General features: G+C 43.6%; 1 protein-coding gene across 1 annotated transcript in view; it reads left to right on the forward strand.

Annotated features, from left to right (window-relative positions):
- The window catches only part of me1 (malic enzyme 1, NADP(+)-dependent, cytosolic), a 120,182-nt gene that overhangs the window by 90,330 nt on the left and 1,994 nt on the right, over positions 1-27,858 (forward strand). The window contains exons 6-12 of the mRNA XM_036973913.1: positions 1,643-1,746; positions 20,264-20,373; positions 21,628-21,725; positions 22,442-22,555; positions 23,664-23,769; positions 25,756-25,898; positions 27,118-27,291. Of these exons, the coding sequence (XP_036829808.1) occupies positions 1,643-1,746; positions 20,264-20,373; positions 21,628-21,725; positions 22,442-22,555; positions 23,664-23,769; positions 25,756-25,898; positions 27,118-27,291 (849 nt within the window). The remainder of the gene's footprint in view (positions 1-1,642; positions 1,747-20,263; positions 20,374-21,627; positions 21,726-22,441; positions 22,556-23,663; positions 23,770-25,755; positions 25,899-27,117; positions 27,292-27,858) is intronic.

Raw genomic sequence — 27,858 nt, forward strand, 5'->3', positions numbered from 1 at the left:
TGAGGCAGACAGGGGGGCCAGGATTGGGGATGGGGGTAGAAGACAAGTGGTAGCCTAGGGAGGACATCCCGCATTTAGAACCTGGCTCCAAGTGGCTCTCTTTACAGACATGCCAGAGATAGATAAGACAAATAGAAGAAGTACAGTATAAAAACACAAAATAAAACACTAGCTGACCACATCAAAGAAGAGACACATTGTAGAGTGTGTGTGTGTGTGTGTGTGTGTGTGTGTGTGTGTGTGTGTGTGTGTGTGTGTGTGTGTGTTATGTGCACATCAAAGTGTGTGTGTGTGATAAATCACATACAGGGGCCCTCTAAACCCAGGCCCCTCTTCACCAAGGACTCCATCAGGATCACCACAGACATGCAGACAAGCTACACACACAGAAACACACACACACACATGCCCAGTGACCTCTGCTCCTGATCCTTATCCCAACTCCACGCCTTTCTCCTTCTCCTCCCTTTATCTCTCCATCCAATGGGGCAAAGGGAGCACTTAACATTATGAATAGAGGAGAGTCTCATCTCTTCCACTCCCTGAAGAGATGTGAGGGGCTACAGAAGAGATGTATATTAAGGCTGGCAAATTAAGCTCCTCAGCATCCTACCCTGGTCTGTGTTTGAAGAGAATGTCTCCTCTTGTCCTCTCAAAGCCCTTTAACCCTTTAAATATTAACTGTAATACCAGATGCCATTGCTCTCCTCACACACACACACGCGCGCACTCGAACAGAACTCAGGCCTTAGTCAAAGGGCTGATGTGCCAGCATAGTTAGTCAATCCGTCTTTCTCTTTGTCTCAATCTGGCCGTCTTCGAAACAACATTCATAACATGCCAGCTTGGAACGCAATAAAACGGACTAACTACTCAGAATGTGGTACTGGACTTTGTGATGGTAACCTAACCTAATTTCACCTTTCCCATCATATTGGTTCCTCCATTGGTCCATATTTTGGTGAACGGTGTGGTGTTTTTTAATCCCAAAATTAGGCCTGATACAAATCCAACCAACACCAGTGGCATTTGAATCCCTAGTAAAAGGGGTATGATAGGCCGATTTAAAGTTTAACATGTTGTAATTGCACACAAAAAAGAAAACCGATGCACTTTTCTGACCAAAGGACAGTTTTCAACGAAGAGTTTTGGGAGAGTGGATTACTTCTTCCAATGACTTTCAGCAAATTACTTCCACATATTTTTGCCCAGAAGCTTAATTTGAGCTTTTACCTACAGCAATGAGGTAATTTAGGGATCTAAGCGTTACCAGCTTGTCTGACTTTGTTTCTCCCATAATAGCCCTTGGGAGGAGTGAAAAGTGACGACAGAAATGGAATTCAATCCAACAAGGGTGATAAGGCCAACACTTTTGATTTGGTGAGGGTCAGTGGTATCTGAGTCTGAAGGATAGCGGCCTTGTGAACTCTAACCCAGTCTTTTTAAAAAAAATAAGTAGTGGTCTAAAATGCAGGAGTAAATGGAACCCAATCAGACCAAACTCCTCTCTCTCTCTCATGCCTCACAGTGTGATGTCTGTTCCTACAGTATGTGTGACATACCCAGCTGCTGCAGATGGAAAAAGTTGTATGAACTGACCCTAATCCCCCCCCTCCCTCCCCCACACACACACTTTTTCTAGGAGCTGCTGAAGGACCCATTGTACATCGGGCTAAGACACAAGAGGATTCGAGGCCAGGCCTATGATGACCTGCTGGAGGAGTTTATGAAGGCAGTGTCTGACAGGTACAGTAGAGCTATTTTCACACTACTGAGCCAAGCCCGAGATGTACTGGGTTAGTCTGGTTACACATCCACCATAGTTACTGGAACCAAGCTGGAAAGGACCACGTGCCCATAAAAAGTATCTGAGCCAGCACAGTATGGTTAAGGTTGACCATAGTGAAAATGAGGTATATGACTACTGCCCAAGAATCACACCAACATTTCCGTCTTCTACACTGTTTTATCTAAAAGTTCAGGACAGTGACTCTGAAAGGGTTAATGCACTAATGCCCTTATCAGCCTAGGAACGGCATCTGAAGAGTTTATTTCCAAAACGCTGTATCCACCAATTTTTCACATTTGTGCGTTTTCATAAAACATTTAAAAAAAAGATTGCTTATGGGTACCTTCATGTGTGGGAAAAACGCTGTATATCCATTGTTTAGCTGGAATGAAGTGTTCGTGTGCTACATATTTGACTGTGATATGTGGTTGTCTCCACTAGCTATCTTAAGATGAATGCACTTACTCTAAATCACTCTGGATAAGAGCATCCGCTAAATGACTTAAATGTCAAATATAAATGTTTTGCGTGCAGAATTATTTTTATACGTTAAAAAAATATATATTGATGTCACAAATGTATTATTTGTACAGTTCTTAATTAAGAATGTAGTTATTTGTTATATTTGACTATGTAAAACCTAGCAGTACTACTTATTTATCTGAGAGTAAGGCGGATGTATAGCATGTTGCTTTAAAACATGATTATTTGTCTCTAAAAGGAAACCAAGTGAAAGAGTTTATACCAAATACATGTCTTTCAATGATCAATCGTGATTAGATAGTGACAAAAGACACCAATCACATCATTTCTTTAACCTCTTACCATTACCAATAACAGCGTAGGTTAAAATTGTTTTGGGGGGGGTGATATTTCTGCCTCTAACTTTCTCTCTCATCCTTATTCGCAATTCTTTATGATTATCCATAATCATGGTAGCATCCACATTAATGTCGAAGTGTTTAGAGACATAATATATTCTTATTTACAATAAAAGTGATTCCAAAACTACACAGTACATTATTTACTGTCTATTGGGCACTTATTGCAGGCACTTTGCTGATATTGTTTACGATAAGTAGCCTATACGACAGAAATGTAAAGTTTGAAATATAATAAGTTTGCTAATATGGGTGATTTGTTAATGGTACAATTGATGGCTTCAACCATCAAACTAGTAGTAGTAGGATAATAAATAAAAAACTGTGGTGCACATTAATGTTAGAAACATGTCTTTCTATTTATTGTTATTGCATCAATTCAGGCAATTTATCGCGATATGGATATTTGTCCATATTGCCCAGCTTTAGTCGCCATACTCTTGCAAGCCTGTGTGTCGATATGTTGTCTTACTATAGTTTAGATTACACATCGGACAAAAGAGCACAGACTCGTTCTCAAGCGAACCTCATGCTGATGCTGTTACATGGTGGTGTGGGTCTACTGAGCTTGTACATAATATCTGAGCCTTCAGTTTACACTGGTTGGAATGTGAGGGTGGTACGTGCCTCTGGTTTGTGGGTAGAGGCCGTTTCTGAGTGCTGACTTAAGTGGTCAGACACTGAGAAAGATATCCGACCACACTATGAGTTCCCCATTCACCAAGTTTCTAAACACTCTTTCACACACACACACACACACCAACAGACCCATCATATCCTGCAGCCTAGTGATGTAACCAATCTAGCCCTTTCAAACCCCAGTCTCCAAAACTTTCAGTATTGTGCTTGACATGGCAGGATAGGATTGGTTAGAGATGGGCTCGCTGGGCTTAGATGCATAACTAGATATAGTGCTGTTTGGTATTCCATATTCCATATCTACATTAGGTTTGTACATTCATATTGGATATTTTGTCACTTTGTGGGGATGGATCAATGACTGTATAAATAAGGGGATGAATATGGCGAGGCCTATACTTTCCCCTTGGGCTTGGAGTGTGTCCAGTCCTGTCACTGTAGTGACTGATGTTTTGGCTTCGGTGACACAAAGCTGTCCCTGACCACCCCCGGTCACATATGGGCTTGCTAAATGTAAGACCAACTCAGCTCCACAGAGGCTAGAGCAGAGCAGAGGCCAGGGTCTGGGGCCTCTCCAACTGGCAGGGGAAAGCCATGACTCTGGAAACAAATGATTATGTGGTGGAGATTGAATGAATGAATGAATGACTGATTATAGCCTGGGAGTTTTTAATAATATTCTTGTTTCATTTTGAGAGAAACCGAGAGAGCTCTCATTTGGAGCCACTTCATATTCTGAAGCTGCTTTTTATACTCGCGCTGCCTCGTATATTTTTATATGTTCGCTCATCAAAGGCCGGCAAGCATTTGTCTTTGATTTCAGGCCAAGGTCTTGTCCAAGGTGGCTCCTGTGAACAGTCTACATGTGTCCCCTCTTCTTTAGTCGCTGGCCAGACTATTGGGAAAGAATACAGAAAGAAACACTCCAATCAGTCAACACTCTCCCCCACAATATTTTAAACCAGAGGAACCAAGGCCCACCAAGAGTCTAGACACTGTTCAAGTCTTTCATCTTTTGGGTGAAGAGCCCTCTGGCAAGACCATTTTCAAATGCTTAACCGGAGACATTTCCTTTGCAATTGAATTGGCTCTATGAGAGTTGGCCTCCTCAGGGCATTTCAAGGCATTTCAATGCCTGAAAAGTCGAGGATCTTTTTTTACTTCTGCCCCTCTCTGTGCCTCTCAACCATTTCCCCCACGTTTTTGTCCCCATGTCAAATAATTTAATGAGCAAAGATTCCCTCTTTTGAGCCCAACAACTTTGTCGTCCGTCTTTCTGTTTGTCCATCGTCATGGTTACGGGGCCAGCTTTGGGTTAAACCTCTTTGGTAGATGGGGATGGAGGGGGAGAAGGAATGCAGACTGTTTCCGTCTTTAATGATGGAGAGGGGATTTTGGGAAATAATGCGTGTTGCTGAGAGATGTTTGCTCTCTGGGGGAGAGAAGGAAAGAGGGAGGCGAGACGCTGGGGCTTTTATTAAGAAGGCTTAGTTCTCAGCCTCTCTGGCCTCTCAGCCCCCAAGGCCCCTCAGCCCCCCAGGGACACTTAAAGAACAGGCAGCCAATGTGGATGCACACACAGGGAGATGGAAACAAATACTGACCTAGCAGGGCTTGACCCTGGCATGTGTGTGTGTGTGTACTGTACAGGTGTATGTAAAGTTTAGGACAGTGTGTGTGTGAGTTAAACTGCTTGGACAGCTGTGTTTGGACAGAGTGCCCTTGTCCATGACATTCTTTATGGAGGCCAGCGGCTCCTTGGTATGCACACAGTGGAACAAAACCCACTTCATGCCTCCTTCTGTCACCCCCCCAAACCTGGAAATAGAGGACACTTCCGGAAAGATTCCAGGTGCAAGTTTAGGTTTCATCGGGCCTGGGATTAAGTTGCCTTAAGGAGCCAGGGTCTTAAATTTGTCCTCTTTATCCAGACGTAACACCGCCGCGTCTGAGCGATCCTCCACATGGGAAAACTGCTGTCATCTCTCATAGCCATCTTGGATTTTTTTTTCTTCAGGCCGGTATCAAACATTTTAGTGTGTCAAAAGGCTTTACACTCACTGTCGGGGAAGTTTGGCAGTTAGTGAGAAACCTCAGCGCCCCATCAAAAGGTGATAGCCGTAAGTGTTTTCCCGTGTCGGCAAGTTATTTCCTTCAGTTACGAATGTGTACTATCCACGCAAGCTGTAAATCACAGAAGAATGAAAGTGTCAAGAACAAAAGAGGTCTGTGTTGTGTTGGTGACGTCCCTCAGATGGCTTTAGCAGTGCGAGGAAAGTATCATATTGATGGAGGCCTCATCTGTGCGCCCCGCCCCGAGTCCATCCGCCAATGAGTAGTGCGTGTGTGTGTGTGTGTGTGTGTGTGTGAGACACACAAACCCCACGAAGCAACACTTGCTGTCTACAAAAAAATATATATTATTCAACACAGTTGCCTGTAGCACACATCATACACCCATCTACGTTTGACTCAAGGCAGCATTAGTTTTGGTCTGGCCCACAAAACAACACGTGACCACAAACACAAGAAATGCATTTTGATTTATAAGAGGAATGAGGAAATAAGTATAGAAAAAAAGTAAACAACATAAATGTAAGAACATGATCGTAGAGGTCACTTGTCACCATTGGCCTCTGCATAGACAAACATATACAATATATACAGTACCAGTCAAAGGTTTGTACACACCTACTCATTCAAGGGTTTGTCTTTATTTTTTACTATTATCTACATTGTAATAGTGAAGACATCAAAACTATTAAATAACACATATGGAATCATTTAATAACCAAAAAAGTGTTTACAAAATATATTCAGATTAATTTATTTGAGATTCTTTAAAGTAGACACCCTTTGCCTTGATGACAGCTTTGCACACTCTTGGCATTCTCTCAACCAGCTTCACCTGGAATGCTTTTCCAACAGTCTTGAATGAGTTCCCACATATGCTGAGCACTTGTTGGCTGCTTTTCCTTCACTCTGCGGTCCAACTCATCCCAAACATCTCAATTTGGTTGAGGTCAGGTGATTGAGGAGGCCAGGTCATCTGATGCAGCACTACAATCACTCTCCTTCTTGGTCAAATAGCCCTTTCACAGCCTGGACGTTTGTTTTGTGTCATTGTCCTGTTGAAAAACAAATTATTATCCCACTAAGGGCAAACCAGATGGGATGGTGTATTGCTGTAGAATGCTGTGATAGCCATGCAGGTTAAGTGTGCCTAGAATTCAAAATAAATCAGTCAGTGTCACCAGCAAAGCACCCCCACACAATCACATCACCTCCTCCATGCTTCACGGTGGGAGCCACACATGTGGAGATCATCCGTTCACCTACTGTGCGTCTCACGAAGACACAGCGGTTGGAACCAAAAATCTCAAATTTGGACTCATCAGACCAAAGAACACTGGCCTAATGTCCTTTGCATGTGTTTCTTGGCCAAAGCAAGTCTCTTTTTCTTATTGGTGTACTTTAGTAGTTGTTTCTTTGCAGCAATTCGACCATGAAGGCCTGATTCACATAGTCTCCTCTGAACAGTTGATGTTGAGATGTGTATTTTACTTGAACTCTGAAGCATTTATTTGGGCTGCAATTTCTGAGGCTGGTAATTCTAATCAACGTATTCTCTGCAGCAGAGGTAACTCTGGGTCTTCCTTTCCTGTGGTGGTCCTCATGAGAGCCAGTTTCATCAGCGGTTGATGGTTTTGGCAACTGCACTTGAAGAAACTTTCAAAGTTCTTGAAATTTTCCGCATTGACTGACCTTCATGTCTTAAAGTAATGATGGACTGTCGTTTCTCTTTGACTATTTGAGCTGCGTTTGTCTTAATATGTACTTGGTCTTTTACCAAAGACCTTGTCACAACAGAACTGATTAGCTCAAACATATTAAGAAGGAAATTAACTTTTAACAAGGCACACCTGTTAATTAAAATGTATTCCAGGTGACTACCTCATGAAGCTGGTTGAGAGAATGCCAAGAGTGTGCAAAGATGTCAAGGCAAAGGGTGGCTAATTTGAATAATCTAAAATATGTTCTGATTTGTTTAACACTTTTTTAGTTACATGATTCCATGTGTGTTATTTCATAGTTTTGTTTAAATGAATAAACCATGTGTAACGCTCGTCCTCTTCTTCCGACGAGGAATAAGAGATATCGGACCAATTTGCAGCGTGGTAAGTGTCCATTTTAATATGTCAAACTGAACAATACAAAATAACAAAGTGAAACAAATGAAACAGTCCCGTGTGGCACAAACACTGACACGGAAAATAATCACCCACAACTCAAAAGTGAAACCAGGCTACCTAAGTATGGTTCTCAATCAGGGACAACGATTGACAGCTGCCTCTGATTGAGAACCGTACCAGGCCAAACACAGAAATCCCAAATCATAGAAAAAAGAACATAGACAACCCACCCAACTCACGCCCTGACCATACTAAAACAACGACAAAACAACAGAACTAAGGTCAGAACGTGACACCATGTCGCGGACCATTGTAAAACTATTCACAGGCCGCTAACCTTGTTCAGTCATGTTTGATACCTCATTAGCTAGCAAGCTAACAACCGGGTAACTTTACCAGTATATCCAAACATTTGGGGCCACAGGAAAAAAAGGAAAGGGGATAGCTTCTTCAGGAGATGATCATAGCAATGAATGAATGACCGGTATTTGTTTCAACATGTAAACTCAGCAAAAAAGGAAAAATCCCTTTTTCAGGACCCTGTCTTTCAAAGACAGATCTTCATTGTAAAGGGTTTAAACACCGATTCCCATGCTTGTTCAATGAACCTTAAACAATTAATGAACATGCACCTGTGGAATGGTCGTTAAGACGCTTACAGTCAGTAGGCAATTAAGGTCACAGTTATGAAGAGGCCTTTCTACTGACTCTGAAAAACACCAAAAGAAAGATGCCCAGGGTCCCTGCTCATCTGCGTGAACGTGCCTTAGGCATGCTGTAAGGAGGCATGAGGACTGCAGATGTGGCCAGGGCAATAAATTACAATGTCTGTACTGTGAGACGCCTAAGACAGCGCTACAGGGAGACAGGATGGACAGCTGATCGTCCTCGCAGTGGCAGACCACTTGTAACAACACCTTCACAGGATCGGTACATCCGAACATCACACCTGCGGGACAGATACAGGATGGTAACAACAACTGCCCGAGTTACACCAGGAACGCACAATCCCTCCATCAGTGTTCAGCCTGTCCGCAATAGGCTGAGAGAGGCTAGACTGAGGGCTTGTAGGCCTGTTGTAAGGCATGTCCACACCAGACATCACCGGCAACTACGTTGCCTATGGGCACAAACCCACCGTCGCTGGACCAGACAGGACTGACAAAAAGTGCTCTTCACTGACGAGTTGCGGTTTTGTCTCACCAGGGGGATGGACGGATTCGCGTTTATTGTCGAAGGAATGAACGTTACACAGAGGCCTGTACTCTGAAGCGGGATCGATTTGGAGGTGGAGGGTCCGTCATGGTCTGGCGCGTTGTGTCACAGCATCATCGGACTGGGCTTGTTGTCATTTCAGGCAATCTCAACGTTGTGTGTTACAGGGAAGACATCCTCCTCCCTCATGTGGTACCCTTCCTGCAGGCTCATCCTGACATGACCCTGCAGCATGACAATGCCACCAGCCATACTTCTCATTCTGTGCATGATTTCCTGCAAGACAGGAATGTCACTGTTCTCCCATGGCCAGCAAAGATCCCGGATCTCAATCCCAATGAGCACGTCTGGGACCTGTTGGATCAGCGGGTGAGGGCTTGGGCAATACCCCCCAGAAATGTCCGGGAACTTGCAGGTGCCTTGGTGGAAGAGTGGGGTAAAATATCACCACAAGAACTGGAAAATCTGGTGCAGTCCATGAGGAGGAAATGCACTGCAGTACTTAATGCAGCATGTGGCCACACCAGATACTGACTGTTACTTTTGATTTTGACCCCCCCCCCCCCCCCCTTTGTTCAGGGACACATTATTCAATTTCTGTTAGTCACATGTCTGTGGAACGTTTTCAGTTTATGTCCCAGTTGTTGAATCTTGTTATGTTCATTCAAATATTTACACATGTTAAGTTTGTTGAAAATAAACACAGTTGACAGTGAGAGGACGTTTCTTATTTTTCTGAGTTGGTATGTATAGTTTCTAGGGCACAACCTCTGCTTCAGAAATAGCTAGAATTCGTTGAGGCTATATCTCAATCAATTTTATTACAAAGCTTAATTTTTTCTGGTGCTCCTAGATTTTATGTTGTGCACATAACTTTTTAAAGTTGTGAGCACTAGTACTACCAATTTTTTTTATTTATTTAGTTAGAGCCCTGGATGAGACACCATTCTTCCATGAGAAATTCCTTAATTTAGTGTTTTGTTGATGGTGGTGAAAACGCTGTTTTAGGTGCCTCTCCAGAATCTCCAATGAGTGTTCAATTGGGTTGAGATTTGGTGACAGACAGACAGACAGACAGACAGACAGACAGACAGACAGACAGACAGACAGACAGACAGACAGACAGACAGACAGACAGACAGACAGACAGACAGACAGACAGACAGACAGACAGACAGACAGACAGACAGACAGACAGACACTTTAAAACCCTATGCTCCTATGAGACCCTTCTTTCAAAGTCAATTAGATCTCTTCTCCTAGACAGACATGGTAACCAAAATAATGGGCAACTGGGCATTTTGATACATTACCCTAAATATGATGGTATGCTAATTGCTTAATTAACTCCGGAGCCACACTTGGGTGGAAGCACCTGCCTTCAATATACTTTGTATCCCTCATTTACGCAAGTGTGTCCTTTATTTTTGCAGTTACCTGTAGGTCTGTGGCAGAGGTGTCCAGTCATGTGTTACCTTGTCTTGTTCTTACCTTTTGTGGTGTGATGTCCTATAGACCTACTGGGATGGAGAGGCCTTGACCATGGTCTGTGTTTCCCTACAGAGAAGATGGAGAAATCTGAGAGGATAATGATGAGACATAATTTTCAGAATTGTTACTTAAGACTTAGAGCTTAGCATTATCTAATTGCAGATATCTAAACAAAAACAAAAAGTGCAAGTACTGCAAATCTCAATGATCAAAGCCAGTAGTAAACCCAGTAGTACAACCATCAAGCAGTGAATTTGGTGCCGTAGGAGATGGCCGCTGTTTTACATTTAATACATTAAAAACTGTAGTATCTTATGTTTCACCCAGTCGTGGCTGAATGACGACATGAATAACATACAGCTGGCGGGTTTTAAGCTTTTTCGGCAGGATAGACCAGCGGCCTCTGGTAAGATAAGTGGCAGCGGCCTATGCATATTTGTAAACAACAGCCACCACAGGAGATCAAAGAAAGTCTTGAGGTTTTGCTCACCTGAGGTAGAGTATCTCATGATAAGCTGTAGACCACGTTATTTAACGAGAGTTTACATCTATATTTTTCGTAGCTCTCTATATACCACCACAGACCGATGCTGGCTCTAAGAACACACTCGATGAGCTGTATACGGCCATAAGCAAACAGGAATACGCTCATCCAGAGGCGGCACTCCTAGTGGCCGGGGACTTTTATGCAGGGAAACTCATCAGTTTTACCTCATTTCTATCAGAATATTAAATGTGCAAACAGAGGGGGAAAAAACTCTAGACCGCCTTTACTCCACACACAGAGAAGCGTACAAAGCTCTCCCTCACCCTCCATTTGACAACTCCGACCATAATTCTATCCGCCTGATTCTTGCTTACAAGCAAAAACTAAAGCAGGAAGCACCAGTGACTCGGTCAATAAGAAAGTGTTCAGATGAAGCAGATGCTAAGCTACAGGACTGTTTTGCTATCACAGACTGGAATATGTTCCGGGAGTACACCACGTCAGTCACTGGCTTCATCAATAAGTGCATCGATGACGTTGTCCCCACAGTGACCGTACGTACATACCTCAACCAGAAGCCATGGATTACAGGCAACATCCGCACTGGGCAAAAGGGTAGAGCTGCCACTTTCAAGGAACCCTGAAGCCTATAAGAAATCCCACTATGCACTCTGACGAACCATCAATCAAGCAAAGCGTCAATACAGGACTAAGATTGAATTGTACTACACTGGCTCTGACACTCGTGGGATGTGGCAAGGCTTGCAAACTATTACAGACTACAAAGGGAAGCACAGCCATGAGCTGCCCAGTGACACAAATATACCAGACAAGCTAAATTACTTATATGCTCGCTTCGAGGCAAGGAACACTGAAACATGCATGAGAGCACCAGCGGTTCTGGACGACTGTGTAATCACACTCTCCGTAGCCGATGTGAGTAAGACCTTTAAACAGGTCTTTAAACATTCACAAGGCCGCAGGACCAGACGGATTACTAGGACGTGTACTCCGAGCATCCGCTGACCAACTGGCAAGTGTCTTCAATGACATTTTCAACCGATCCCTGATTGAGTCTATAGTACCAACATGTTTCAAGCAGACCACCATAGTCCCTGTTCCCAAGAACACTAAGGTAACCTGCCTAAATGACTACTGACCCGTAGCACTCACATCTGTAGCCATGAAGGGCTTTGAAAGGCTGGTCATGGGTCACATCAACACCATTATCCCAGAAACACTAGACCCACTCCAATTTGCATACCGCCCCAACAGATCCACAGATGATGCAATCTCTATTGCACTCAACACTGCCCTTTCCCACCTGGACAAAGGGAACACCTATGTGAGAATGCCATTCATTGACTTCAACTCAGCGTTCAACACCATAGTGCCCCCAAAGCTCATCACTAAGCTAAGTACGCTGGGACTAAACACTTCCCTCTGCAACTGGATCCTGGACTTCCTAACGGGCCACCCCCAGGTGGTAAGGGTAGGGAACAACACATCCGCCACGCTGATCCTCAACACGGGGACCACTCAGGGGTGCGTGCTCACTCCCCTCCTGTACTCCCTGTTCACTCATGACTGCATGGCCAGGCATGACTCCAACACCATCATTAAGTTTGGTGATGACACAACAGTGGTAGGCCTGATCATCAACAACGATGAGACAGCCTATAGGGAGGAGGTCAGAGACCTTGTCGTGTGGTGCCAGGACAACAACATCTCCCTCAATGTAGAGGGAGGAGGAGATGATTGTGGACTACAGGAACGAAAAGGAGGACCGAGCACGCCCCCATTCTCATCGACGGGGCTGTAATGGAACAGGTTGAGAGCTTCAAGTTCCTTGGTGTCCACATCACCAACAAACTTTCATGGTCCAAACACACCAAGACAGTCGTGATGAGGGCACGACAAAACCTATTCTCCCTCAGGAGACTGAAAAGATTTGGCATGGGCCCCCAGATCCTCAAAAGATTCTACAGCTGCACCATCGAGAGCATCCTTACTGGTTGTATCACTGCCTGGTATTGCAACTGCTTGGCCTTTGACCGCAAGGCACTATAGAGGGTAGTGCGTACGGGCCAGTACATCACTGGGGCCAAGCTTCCTGAAAATACAATATTTTGGGATATGGAAAATATATTTGACAGATGGTACAATGATTCCCTACACGAAACTTGTTTGTTTTGTCACAAACTGAAACTATTTGAATTTTAGCAACTAGGAAATGGAGGAGTGATTTCTGCATAGTGCATCTTTAACAAACTTCAAACTTCTAGAATGTCACCTTTTACAGTTTTTTTTAATCGCTTTGGTACTATTTAAGTATGTGGTACATTTTCACAACTCTTAGTAACAACTCCAAACTGGTCACACTTGTAATGCAGCCCGTCTTTCATTCAAAACCTGCCACGTGCATTGATTTGGATCGTAAACATCTCTCACCACACAACCATTGATTCAAAATATACGTTTATTGTGAAATGTAATGAGAACATCGGTTTAATCATCAAAACACAACATTATGATATCTTTTCAGTTTGGTTGCTTTAACTACCAGTTAATCCAATAGCAAACAATGCAGGTTTAAATCGCCCTTAGAAGTGCTGAAAGTAATTTACTACAGTACTGTAAATCACAGTAGATTATACCGTTTTCACAGTAGGCAATACATTTACATTACCCAACAAAATTGACCCAAAATCTATAATTTCCATAATATCTATCCAATGTGTGAACATAGAAGACATCCTCAACAATCATTCATGCAACAACAAAAAAATCTGATAGAATTGCAATCTGTAATCAAATGTAAGAAATGTAATTAATTTAATTAATTTGGCCATAAATTCTCATCCACACCAGTACCGAAAGGTTGCTAGGTCGAATCCCCGAGCTGACAAGGTAAAGATCTGTCGTTCTGCCTCTGAACAAGGCAGTTCCTAGGCCGTCATTGTAAATAAGAATGTGTTCTTAACTGACTTGCCTAGTTAAATGAAATAAAAAGTTTAAAAAAATACTCGGCCTGCAGTTGTTTCCAGGTCATTGTTGCTCTCAAAAGACTCCAGGTAAATGTGGTCCATAGATACAGTGCCTTGCCAAAGTATTCGGCCCCCTTGAACTTTGCGACCTTTTGCCACATTTCAGGCTTCAAACATAAAGATATAAAACTGTATTTTTTTGTGAAGAATCAACAACAAGTGGGACACAATCATGAAGTGGAACGACATTTATTGGATATTTCAAACTTTTTTAACAAATCAAAAACTGAAAAATTGGGCGTGCAAAATGATTCAGCCCCCTTAAGTTAATACTTTGTAGCGCCACCTTTTGCTGCGATTACAGCTGTAAGTCGCTTGGGGTATGTCTCTATCAGTTTTGCAAATCGAGAGACTGACATTTTTTCCCATTCCTCCTTGCAAAACAGCTCGAGCTCAGTGAGGTTGGATGGAGAGCATTTGTGAACAGCAGTTTTCAGTTCTTTCCACAGATTCTCGATTGGATTCAGGTCTGGACTTTGACTTGGCCATTCTAACACCTGGATATGTTTATTTTTGAACCATTCCATTGTAGATTTTGCTTTATGTTTTGGATCATTGTCTTGTTGGAAGATAAATCTCCGTCCCAGTCTCAGGTCTTTTGCAGACTCCATCAGGGTTTCTTCCAGAATGGTCCTGTATTTGGCTCCATCCATCTTCCCATCAATTTTAACCATCTTCCCTGTCCTTGCTGAAGAAAAGCAGGCCCAAACCATGATGCTGCCACCACCATGTTTGACAGTGGGTATGGTGTGTTCAGGGTGATGAGCTGTGTTGCTTTTACGCCAAACATAACGTTTTGCATTGTTGCCAAAAGGTTCAATTTTGGTTTCATCTGACCAGAGCACCTTCTTCCACATGTTTGGTGTGTCTCCCAGGTGGCTTTTGGCAAACTTTAAACGACACTTTTTATGGATATCTTTAAGAAATGGCTTTCTTCTTGCCATTCTTCCATAAAGGCCAGATTTGTGCAATATACGACTGATTGTTGTCCTATGGACAGAGTCTCCCACCTCAGCTGTAGATCTCTGCAGTTCATCCAGAGTGATCATGGGCCTCTTGGCTGCATCTCTGATCAGTCTTCTCCTTGTATGAGCTGAAAGTTTAGAGGGACGGCCAGGTCTTGGTAGATTTGCAGTGGTCTGATACTCCTTCCATTTCAATATTATCGCTTGCACAGTGCTCCTTGGGATGTTTAAAGCTTGGGAAATCTTTTTGTATCCAAATCCGGCTTTAAACTTCTTCACAACAGTATCTCGGACCTGCCTGGTGTGTTCCTTGTTCTTCATGATGCTCTCTGCGCTTTTAACGGACCTCTGAGACTATCACAATGCAGGTGCATTTATACGGAGACTTGATTACACACAGGTGGATTGTATTTATCATCATTAGTCATTTAGGTCAACATTGGATCATTCAGAGATCCTCACTGAACTTCTGGAGAGAGTTTGCTGCACTGAAAGTAAAGGGGCTGAATAATTTTGCACGCCCGATTTTTCAGTTTTTGATTTGTTAAAAAAGTTTGAAATATCCAATAAATGTCGTTCCACTTCATGATTGTGTCCCACTTGTTGTTGATTCTTCACAAAAAAATACAGTTTTATATCTTTATGTTTGAAGCCTGAAATGTGGCAAAAGGTCGCAAAGTTCAAGGGGGCCAAATACTTTCGCAAGGCACTGTACCTGGTGCCTCTTCAGAAGCCAGGCGATTGTTGGTAGGCTGATGGATGCCACATTGGCAAAGGTGTAACAGTTCTCCTCAATGGCCTGCTTTATTTCCCATCAAAGAGGTGGACATGGGCCCCCTCAAATAGGTGGGCATGGGCCCCATCAAAATCCATATATAATAGACAAACCAGTTTAATAAATGGTTAAGTGATTAACCATTAAGCACAGTTGGATTAAGTGATGGACAAAAGTATTTAAACAAATGAGAAGAAAATCATATGAAAAGTATTTTGAGATTGCATTGTGAAAAGCAATTACTTTACATGAAAGGTATTTCTAGATGAAACACTGATCAGGTTGGGTGAAAAGGTCACTGTGTGATTTTGTGTGTTGTACTTAGTCAATTGAAAATGTGCTTAAAGTTTTTGACCTTTTTGAGTTTTGCACTAAGAGTTGTGAAATGTTACCACGAACTTGTGGTAAAACAGCAGCGAAGCAAATTAAAAAAATAAACTGTATGCGATCGCCTCCCATGACGTCGGGCTTTGTAGCTCTAAAGATCCATTAGTCACTATCACGTCACCATTGAGATACACAATGTCAGACATACAGTATCAAGCACAGATAATGTGGCAACAACACGTCTGTCCTTCATTCTCCACATGTAACTTTATCCTGCTCCCACTGTCCAGCCAATATGTACTTCGGTTAGGTACATTCTTGTCATGATCTCTTCTCAATGTAATCAATGAAATCTCATATGATTTGGTTACGTCCATGTCGACACTGTTGTGATATCACAGTATTCTGCTAGTAACGCCACACTGTCTTATCGCATCGCTTAGCAATAATAACCATGCCAACCCTTGATGATGTCACCAAGTCAAGGAAGTTATACACAATAGTACACTTGAATTGATTATAGCCAATCTACAGAAATACCACTGTACCCTTTGATCAATATTTAAATTCAACCCTTGCATTTTTGTGCCTCACATTCTAGCTACAGATGCAAATCCGATTTAAACAATCTGTGATCATCCACTTAACAAATGTTCTCTTTATCTTACACATGTCATCTAAAGTTGATCACGCTTGACAGTTCACTAGATGCGTTGGAGTTATTTACACAACGCAAGCTTGAATCAATTATATTAGAACATTTTCGCATAAAAAAAAAATATATATATATATATAAAAGGACTTAAATATAGGCCTACATTTTATATAATATTTGGCTAAGAAACATGTTAGTATTCTCTGTCATTTGTGGGCAAAATACTTATCTAAGCTGCTTACCAATGCACTTTCTTTGTCCAACTAGGCTACCTCTTGGAACATAGGGCTGCCTGTCTCCCTGAATGTTCTCTCACCTAAAATATTATCCCCCATTGTGTAGTGTGCAGTGTACAAGAGACTGGCAGTTTGTAGTAAAGTTTAGGCCTACCTTTAGACTTAGACCAACCTAGTTGAGTTGAGATCTAATGGTGTCCTCTCCCTTGTACAGTAGCACACAACCAGCAATGCTTTTTGTGCGTGTGTGCGTGTATTTGTTTATCTGCATTACGTTACTGGGTGTGTTTCTTCAACTTTTCCTCGGAACACTGCGTTTTTTTTTTGGTTAAGGCCTGATGTGGTACAGTTTAACCAATGCGTAAGCAACCCAGACCTATTCTGAGCCCCTTCAGCAGGACACACACACACACACACACACACACACACACAGCCTTAGCTCACAGGTGTGTGTTGTGCCAGGGAGATGTGGTTAGCCTGGTCCAAGATCTGGTTGTGCTTTTGAAGCCATCTCTTATGGTTGTTGTACGACCACATGAGTTGGCTATTCATCACATACAGATTTGGGACCAGGTTAGGTGAACTGTCTTGTGAACACTTCCCTAAGCAGGTGCAAGGAGGAAGACTTTTTCCACATTGTCCCTCTAATCTACAGTGACAGATGGAATGTTTCCCAGTTGTCTCTGCAGCCACTCTGTCTCCTAGGAGTCTGACTGGACAGTCTAGTTGACAGAGGAGCCGAGGAGTGGAGCCGGAGGGACCGGTAGAGAGAACTGATTCCCCCTGCCAAATCACAGTCCGAGTACATGGATATGGATACTCTATTTTGTACCATCTATTGCATCTTGCCGATTCCGCTCTGTCATTGCTCATCCACATATTTATATTTATATGTATATGTTCTTAGTCCTTTACTTAGATTTGTGTGTATTAGACCGTTGTTGTGGAATTGTTAGATTACATGTTAGACGTTGCTGCACTGTCGGAACTAGAAGCCCAAGCAATTCGCTACACTCACAATAACATCTGCTAACCATGTGTATGTGACCAATACAATTTGATTTGATTTGGATTGTTCCTTTTTTCCATAACAGCCATCTTCCCCAATATCTCATGGCTATCATTGAGTTATGGGCTGATTTAGCACTGGGCAGAGGAGCTCCTCTCAACAGGTCTTCTCATCTCTCTCTCTCTCTCTCTCTTTCATCAGAGAAAGACAACAGGCTTTTGGGAAGAATGGAAATCGTTAATGCATACCAGGGGGTTTTGTTCTGGTCGGAGGTACCTCCCTCTAGCCCTCACGCCTAACTCCCCTCTAGCCGTCACTCCCTCTCCCTTTTCTCCCCCTCTCCCCCTCTCTCTATTGGTATGGCCTGAGGACCAGGGGCTTGACCCTAGCCAAGACTGATCCACACACAGTCACTGTTTTCAGTCTCTCCCTCCATCACAAACACTCTCATTTTGCTTTTGATTGATTGTGGCCATTCAGTCCTCATTAGAACTCCTATACAGATCTGTGTAGATCATGTACTGTCTATCAGCAGGATAGAATCCGTCTGTGCTTCCACTCGAAGCTCTCCACTCCTTACTATATGATTGTGTCACACACAACACGAGAGCTGCTCGACTGTCATCTGTCTCAGAGCTACAGAGCCACAGCCCTCTGCCTCCAAAAAAACCACCTCTTTGAAGAAGTGCGAGGGCGCCTGTTTTTCTGGATGAACTGAGGTGACCTCGCAGCGAATACACTAAAGCACGGTAGGGGGCGGTAGTGGTGCTGCAGTTGCGACAGCATCCTCGCCTCTCCCGCAGCCCTGAGACAATGAAAAGTTTATGGTCCTCCACGTAGCCATAGCTTCACTGCTTTAGCACTTTGCTTTCCCCTCGGCCTGATAGAAAACACATTTTCTCTCCACGGTCCTGCTGTGCTCGTTTTGAGCACTCGTTCCGTCCTTCCCTGCGTCAATCGTCACTTACAGAATGCGCTGTATCACAGATGGCTGAGTCTGATGAATACAGGGTCAGACAGACCGACGCAGTGATGGAACACACCTCTCTGATCTGGAGCTGAAGTTTTATTATCGCTGAAGCCCAACTCTCATCCTCTCACCCTTCCTCTCCAATTCTCATCCCCCTCTCAATTTTTCCTCCTGCCCCGAAGGCCTAAGCTTTTCAGCAGCAGAAGGCCAACTGGGAAACCGCTTTAGTGACTAGTACAATAAGCTGCAGAAGTGCCGGGGCGAATATTTTCCATGTGCCGGGTGCGACGAGGTGGGGCTTTACCAGAAAGATGGAGAGAAGGAGCGAACGAGAGAGGTAGAGAGAGAAATAATGGAGAGGGACAGAAAGACGGAGAGGGTTCGAGACGACCGCGTCATATTGGAGCGAGAAAGATCCATGAAGAGCAATGGGGTGAAAGTCGCATCACCTCTCCCTCTCCTTGCCCCCGTGGTTGACGGGTCCATACTCGGGGCTGGCGTCGCTCTCTGTTTGCTTGACCTGTCCCCAATTTCCTCCCGCGCCATGCTGCCGAAATGCGAGCCCTGGAGGTTTCACTAGAAACGCATGTCCCACCCTCTCCCTCCCTCCACCCCTATTGTATCTGTGTGACACTGGGCTTGGCTAATAGAGCTTATGTTACTCTGTTTTCACAGATTTACAGCACTGCTGAAGAGAGCATGGGAACCGGGAGTTACTTTCTGCTAAGGCTATTTTAGCAACTCATAACGCACTTCTTATTGTCTGTGTATCGTGTTTGTTGTCTGTCGGGTTTTGGTATTAGTGGATGAAGAGGCCTATATGTTGGTGAACAGGGTGTCAGGTGGACTGTGGATTAGCTTGTAAAGTAGATTGGTGATGATTTACTAGGAGGTCCTGCCATTCTTTCCATTACTCAGGGTTTTATAGTGTTTCCGTTCCTTTTGTTGTAGCTAGTCAATCTCCCTTCTTGACAGACATTTAACCTTTCTAGTCACCTGAAGGACAGCTGTTTGAGGATCGGTCACTAAGCAGAGGCAAATAGCCTGTCATGGAATCAGTCCTGAACACCGGGTTTCTTGCTGCATTCTTGTGGCCTAAGTCATTGACAAGGTGGATCGCTGGATGCTATAGCCTGCACATTGAGACATGTGTATTTACATGCATAATTAGTCGTATGCATAAACACACCAAGCTCATACAGCATCCCACTCCGCACGTTTCAAATGTAACTCCTCAACAGTGAAGGAGTGCCCTCTCCAGGACACAACTCTGAAGGTCCTTATTCTTATGGTGTGGAAGAGAGACTTGGTACAGGCATAGGCAATGCACTATATAGAGCATGCTACACAGAGGTGTGTGTGTGTGTGTGTGTGTGTGTGTGTGTGTGTGTGTGTGTGTGTGTGTGTGTGTGTGCAACATTCCTCTGTACTGTAGATGCACAGCATTATCACAGTCCTGGAAGTGATTCATCTGATTTTCAGCTCTCTCCTTTTGTTTGAACTCTCTTGGCCCTGTGGTGAATGACTAGAAAAGGGGTAGGGATGTGAATGTGGTCTTATCTGACTTAGCTGTCTTATCCACAGGTATGGAATGGATTGTCTTATCCAGTTTGAGGACTTTGCCAATACCAATGCCTTCCGTCTGCTGAGCAAGTACCGCGACCAGTACTGCACGTTCAACGATGACATCCAAGGTACATGTATACTTCAATTGCAAAATTCCGATGTCAATTGCACAGAGACTCGATAACGTGCTCACAAGAACCCACCCACGCACGACGCACACACACACACACACATGCACTCAAACTCCCTCTCGATCAATCATCCTCCTTTTTTTTTTATTTCCACTTTCTCTTCCTCCCTTCCTATATTCCTTTTCCTTTCTTCTCCAACGCACGCAAGCGCACATACGCACATCCATCCGCCCATTCATCCAATCAATCAGTTTAAATCAGCTTGTTCATGGAGCACTAATTCAAATCTCAAACAAACACACCGAGCCCCTGATCCCTCTCTCTGATCCCTATCTCTGACGGCTCTCTCTGACGGCTCTCTCTGACGGCTCTCTCTGACCCCCCTCTCTCTGACCCCCCTCTCTCTGACCTTCCTCTCTCTGACCCCCCTCTCTCTGACCCCCCTCTCTCTGACCCCTCTCTCTCTGACCCCTCTCTCTCTGATCACTCTCTCTCTGATCGCTCTCTCTCTGACCCCTCTCTCTGACACCCCTCTGATCGCTCTCTCTCTAATCGCTCTCTCTCTGATCGCTCTCTCTCTCTCTGACCCCTCTCTGACGGCTCTCTCTGATCCCTCTCTCTGATCGCTCTCTCTCTCTCTGACCCCTTGATAGAGTCCTGTGGAAAACAACAGTAATGTAACAGTAAGTCCAGAGACTCCAGACTCGGGCTGTGTCGCAAATGGCACCGCTATTCCCTCTGTAGTGGACTACTTTTGACCAGAGCGTTATGGGCCCTGTGCGCACTATACAGGGAATAGGGTGACATTTGGGACACGGACCCACTTTTTGCATCCGCTCTGTTAATGAGACCACAGTATCAGTCACACCGTGTCTGAGGAGCCATTAGTTTGTCTGTCAAATAAAACTACATTCCCCAGAAATTAGACCTGGTAGCCGTTGTGATTTCTGCAGGCTAATCTAAACCATATTTTCTCTCTAATTCTCTGTCTCGGTAAATCTGCTTGCTATTACTGCAGACAACGTAAAGAGCAAATGCACTTTTGCTGTACAAGCCCTATGATGTACTGAGGAGATTGTGTTACGGTGTGGCTCTGTAATATGTCTCATCTTTTATTTTGTCTGTTTTCTGTCTTTTATACTCTCTTTCTCTCTCTCTCTCTCTCTCTCTCACTCTCTCTCTGCGATAGTAACTCACTTGAAGAAATCTCATACTTGCAGGGCTAAATCATATATGTCACTCCCCCCCCAGGTACCGCTGCAGTGGCGGTGGCCGGCCTACTCGCTGCCCTTCGTGTCACCAAGAGCAAGATGTCAGACCATACCATTGTATTCCAGGGTGCAGGGGAGGTGGGTGCAGAGCTCTTGTCAATGTGCAAATTCACTCCTGGTTTCTTTTCTGCTCAGAAACACGGCAGACTGATTGCCCCCTAATGACAGAATCAGAAATAAGCGCAAACCAATGCTTCAAATTCCCATTCCCAATCACTGAACTTTTTATTGAGACCTCTAGGTAGACCTCTAGTAGACCTCTAGGCTGTGGCTCAACAGACCCTGTCTCTAATAAACAGGAGAACATGGCCATAAAATTCTGATTAGCTCAACATAATTTGTAATGGGGAGACACATTTAGAATGTCTTTTAGTCTCTGGGGCTCTTGGCCTGACTGTGAACTATAGTACCCCCATCTTCTTTAAAATGCCAAGTTTCATGTGTTTTCCATGTTGATGCATGACCACTTTGTATTGAAAGGGAAGTAGATGGTAATGTGTAGAATATTGAGGGCATTTACAGTAAAGGGTTATTGTGCTGAGAACAGAAGAAAATGACTTGTTGAGCATTTCAAGCGTTTCGCTGACCTGCATTGAATTAAATCCCAAAATAAAAGGTGTGCATTAATATAACGAGAGTCAAGATTATATTAAGTCTGAATAATGACTGGGTAAATTGTCTGCAGGTTTAGGGGTGAAAGCTAGGGACTTATTCCTTGTTTGATCAGGGAAGTGAATGGTGGGGCACAGAGGCATTCCTATCACATCTGCCTTCTCTCTTCCTCTTGTCCCCAGGCCGCGATGGGGATAGCTGACCTCATCACGATGGCGATGGAGAAGGAGGGACTCCCAAAAGACGAGGCTCTGAGGAAGATCTGGATGGTTGACTCCAAGGGCCTCATCGTCAAGGTGATACAAGTACCTCCGCTCTTGCCACTCGGCCAGGGTCACTCAGCCCCTGTAGAGTAGACACAGTTCTGTCTGGAGTCCCCACTGTCCGGACCTATAGACATGCATATATTCATGATGTATGAGATGACTGACGGAATCTCAGTTTACTTCGTAAATTGACTGAATTTAAATGGAATTGATCCCAAGCCTTGTTTTATTATACATCATTTGTCATGGACTGACAGACAGACATGAGTCTGAATGAGAGTAGTTGCTCTCGTAGTTCAACAAGACAGGCGTAGTCTATCATGGGATGTAGATGTGTTATGCATTTAATTTAGGGTTTCACCAGATGCTGCCAGGGTGTGGGTGAGTTTGAGCCGGGTTGTCTACCAGTCCTTTGAGTCCGTTGTTGTATTGACACAGGCAACGGTATTGCATTTCTTACAACCGAGAACCGCCACGGTCTTAGCCCTGTCATGATCCACATGTGGTTGGGGAGTGAAGAACTACCCAGAGATTGCCATCTGAGGCATGTTTGTGGAGTCAATTCTGTTAGATCAATGGTAAGAATAACTCTGCACAGTGCACAATCGATTACACCAGAAGCTGGTATTGTGTCCATGCTTCTGTCACTGTATGACCTTTTCTACAGGACAGTGGGTGACGCAACAAAAGATGCAGAGGGAATTGTTTCATAGAAGTAATCCTTATTTGATCAACTAAATGATAAGGCTTTCAGGCAGGCAGAAAGACAGACATGCAGGCAGAGTGATGATGCCTATTGATATTCACTTTATCGGAATATAACTCCATGGAGTCTTTGGCAAGCTGGATGTACATTTGTCACCAACTCTGTAGACCAGCATTGAGTCAACACTGCCCTCTAGTGACCAGAACACATAGCACTTGACTCCACTGAAACCCCATCTAGCTTATTTCCCTTAAGTGGGTTAGGGTTGAGCAGTTCAGAATCTTTGGCTCTTGTGTTTTTGTGCCTGTGTTTGAATGCCTCTATGTATTAATTTCAGATATCCTCAAAGAGAGCACGGCAGCTGCCAGTTGGCATGTGTAGAAACAAGCTTCATCACAATCTGTCTTCCAACTATCTCTCTTCCACTCTCAGGGCAGAGACCACCTGACCCATGAGAAGGAGAGGTTTGCCCACGAGCACGAGCAGATGAGGAACCTGGTAGATGTGGTGCATGAACTCAAACCCACAGCCATCATAGGTACTACACCAATCAGCTCACTGGGGGAGGGGGGGGGGGGGGGGTCAATTGGATTTTCATATACAGTGCCTTGCGAAAGTATTCGGCCCCCTTGAACTTTGCGACCTTTTGCCACATTTCAGGCTTCAAACATAAAGATATAAAACTGAATTTTTTTGTGAACAATCAACAACAAGTGGGACACAATCATGAAGTGGAACGACATTTTTAACAACTTTTTTAACAAATCAAAAACTGAAAAATTGGGCGTGCAAAATTATTCAGCCCCTTTACTTTCAGTGCAGCAAACTCTCTCCAGAAGTTCAGTGAGGATCTCTGAATGATCCAATGTTGACTTAAATGACCAATGATGATAAATACAATCCACCTGTGTGTAATCAAGTCTCCGTATAAATGCACCTGCACTGTGATAGTCTCAGAGGTCCGTTAAAAGCCCAGAGAGCATCATGAAGAACAAGGAACACACCAGGCAGGTCCGAGATACTGTTGTGAAGAAGTTTAAAGCCGGATTTGGATACAAAAAGATTTCCCAAGCTTTAAACATCCCAAGGAGCACTGTGCAAGCGATAATATTGAAATGGAAGGAGTATCAGGCCACTGCAAATCTACCAAGACCTGGCCGTCCCTCTAAACTTTCAGCTCATACAAGGAGAAGACTGATCAGAGATGCAGCCAAGAGGCCCATGATCACTCTGGATGAACTGCAGAGATCTACAGCTGAGGTGGGAGACTCTGTCCATAGGACAACAATCAGTCGTATATTGCACAAATCTGGCATTTATGGAAGAGTGGCAAGAAGAAAGCCATTTCTTAAAGATATCCATAAAAAGTGTCGTTTAAAGTTTGCCACAAGCCACCTGGGAGACACACCCAACATGTGGAAGAAGGTGCTCTGGTCAGATGAAACCAAAATTGAACTTTTTGGCAACAATGCAAAACGTTATGTTTGGCGTAAAAGCAACACAGCTGAACACACCATCCCCACTGTCAAACATGGTGGTGGCAGCATCATGGTTAGGGCCTGCTTTTCTTCAGCAGGGACAGGGAAGATGGTTAAAATTGATGGGAAGATGGATGGAGCCAAATACAGGACCATTCTGGAAGAAAACCTGATGGAGTCTGCAAAAGACCTGAGACTGGGACGGAGATTTGTCTTCCAACAAGACAATGATCCAAAACATAAAGCAAAATCTACAATGGAATGGTTCAAAAATAAACATATCCAGGTGTTAGAATGGCCAAGTCAAAGTCCAGACCTGAATCCAATCGAGAATCTGTGGAAAGAACTGAAAACTGCTGTTCACAAATGCTCTCCATCCAACCTCACTGAGCTCGAGCTGTTTTGCAAGGAGGAATGGGAAAAAATGTCAGTCTCTCGATGTGCAAAACTGATAGAGACATACCCCAAGCGACTTACAGCTGTAATCGCAGCAAAAGGTGGCGCTACAAAGTATTAACTTAAGGGGGCTGAATAATTTTGCACGCCTAATTTTTCAGTTTTTGATTTGTTAAAAAAGTTTGAAATATCCAATTAATGTCGTTCCACTTCATGATTGTGTCCCACTTGTTGTTGATTCTTCACAAAAAAATACAGTTTTATATCTTTATGTTTGAAGCCTGAAATGTGGCAAAAGGTCGCAAAGTTCAAGGGGGCCGAATACTTTCGCAAGGCACTGTAACCTTTATTTATGTAGATTATAATTCCATACAATCCAGTAAATCACTGAGATTGAATTGAAATTCCAATTACCCAATATCTCTCCAGGTGGATAGAGCTGGTTTACAACTCCTGGGTTAGAGTTTGTTGTCTGCATGGTTAATGTGTTCTCTCGTGGGTCTTGTTCATTAGGATACACCACAGCAAAACATTTTGCAACGGCAAATGAAAGTGAGCATTTCATATTGGGTTTAAGTTCAGGTAGTCCCTCCCTGTTTCAGTCCGTTTTCTTCCGTTTGGTGCCTAATGAATACGATCCTGCTCTCTAGGTGTGGCGGCCATCTCTGGAGCTTTCACGGAGGAAATCATTCGGGACATGGCCTCGTTTAACGAGAGGCCAATCATCTTCGCCCTTAGCAACCCCACCAGCAAGGCAGAGTGCACTGCCGAGCAGTGCTACGCCATCACAGAGGTACTGGAGGGGGTCTGAAGTGTGCTGTTGCAAATGTCTTCAAATGTCTGTGTACTTCAACACTCAAACAGCACTGTGCTTGAACAGTATGTGTACAGAAGTTCATATAAGTGAATGTATTGTGTTTACTGGTTAATTTGGTGGCTGAGACTGCGTGACCGAATCAAACCAATGAGTTCCTGTCCCGCCCACCTGGGCGCCTCCTCCCCAGAGATAAACAAAGGAATCACATTCTGCTCAAGTGTTACTTGGTTTACTTCCTCATATATCTGAACAGCTGAAATGAAAAACCCAGCGGCGATTTAAACAAACGTTAAAAAATATAGATATTTTCTAGGTTCATTTAGGATGTAGGCTACAACCCTCTGTCTGTTGTAACTTACAATATTCCAGTAGAATAAACATAAGCAGGAACCAGTCTAAGACAGTCTGCATTTTAACCCCAAAACTGTTATTTCGCTTTTCATTGATCAACACCACGCAATTTGATTGACAGCATGATTGAAACTTGCCAGTGTTCAACCTCTGGGCAGCCGGACGTCCTGTGTTTTCGCCAGAGTAGCCTGTAATCCCACAGATGGTACAGAAGGTTCAGCTGTTTAGAGATCGGGGAAGAGGCGTCCAGAGAATTCGGCCATGCAGCCACTCCATAAATTGATAAAGAGCACATATTGTACTTATGTTACAGGAATGAAATTCCTTTATGTTTTATTTAACCAATTCAATTAAACACGTTATAAACTGAAAATGACGTCATTAGTTTTCAAACTGTCCAATCTCTTCTCCACTTCAGTACAATGGCAGTATAGTTCTCAAGCCTTCCCACATAGTCTCTCACTAATTTAGATAATTTATGACCGAGCCAAGGTCTCCCTGTGTAGATAAGCATTCTAGCCAGTCTGACGATAAGATCATTAATTTCTACCAAGGAACAGACAGTCATTGTTTTAATTCTTGATTATATTTACACACATTATATTCAGTACTAGGATTAAAAGAAAATTCATACATCTATACAGTAACATAATAGTATTCTGATTATTCAGTCCTGATTGAAATGTATACATAATTAGTCATTATTGATAAAAAAAATCCCTTAACAACTTACTACAATGACCCTGGGGGAAAGTTCATTTAGAGAGGTGAGGTGTACAGTGTATATGCACAGTATAATATATTTCCCCCGTGTTGACACCCTTGACACTTGTGTTTGGTCCAGGGGCGGGGCATCTTTGCCAGTGGCAGTCCATTTGACCCCGTGACCCTCCCTGATGGGCGGACGTTCTTCCCTGGCCAGGGCAACAATGCATACGTGTTCCCTGGAGTTGGCCTGGGCGTCACCGCCTGTGCAATCCGACACGTCACCGATGAGATCTTCCTCATCACCGCAGAGGTAACATACATACATACATACATACATACATACATACATACATACATGTGTCTCTTTTACAACACTCTCTTCCTTTCTCTCTATCACTTCCTATTCAACTCCCTCTCTATCTCTCTCCTTTTGCATCTCTCTTCTTCTCCTTCTCTCTCCATGTCTTTTCTCCAATTCAATATCTCTCTCTTTCTGCCTCTATCTCTTTCTCTATTTTTTTTACACTCAATCTCGCTATAATTCTTCCCCCATATCTCTACCCTCCTTCTTCCCTCTTCATCTTCACTCCTTTCTGGAGACCCTACATGAAAACTACTACAGTTTACTATAGAATACTACAGTACTTACTTTAGAATTCTATAGTAAACCGTAGTATACTGTAGAATACCAGAGTAAACACTACACTTCTTAACTATAGTTAATTCTACAGTATCGAATGTGCATATACCTTGCCCATTCCCCTCCCCCATATCGCAAGTTGTGCCACCCAGGAGTGAGAAACCTACATGGCAGGTACAGTATATACCTCAATTATATAGAAAAGAGCAGAATCTCAGAACTATCTGTTCAGACCCC

This window comes from Oncorhynchus mykiss, chromosome 3 (assembly GCF_013265735.2).
Source record: "Oncorhynchus mykiss isolate Arlee chromosome 3, USDA_OmykA_1.1, whole genome shotgun sequence".
In the NCBI taxonomy this organism is placed as follows: Eukaryota; Metazoa; Chordata; class Actinopteri; order Salmoniformes; family Salmonidae; genus Oncorhynchus; species Oncorhynchus mykiss.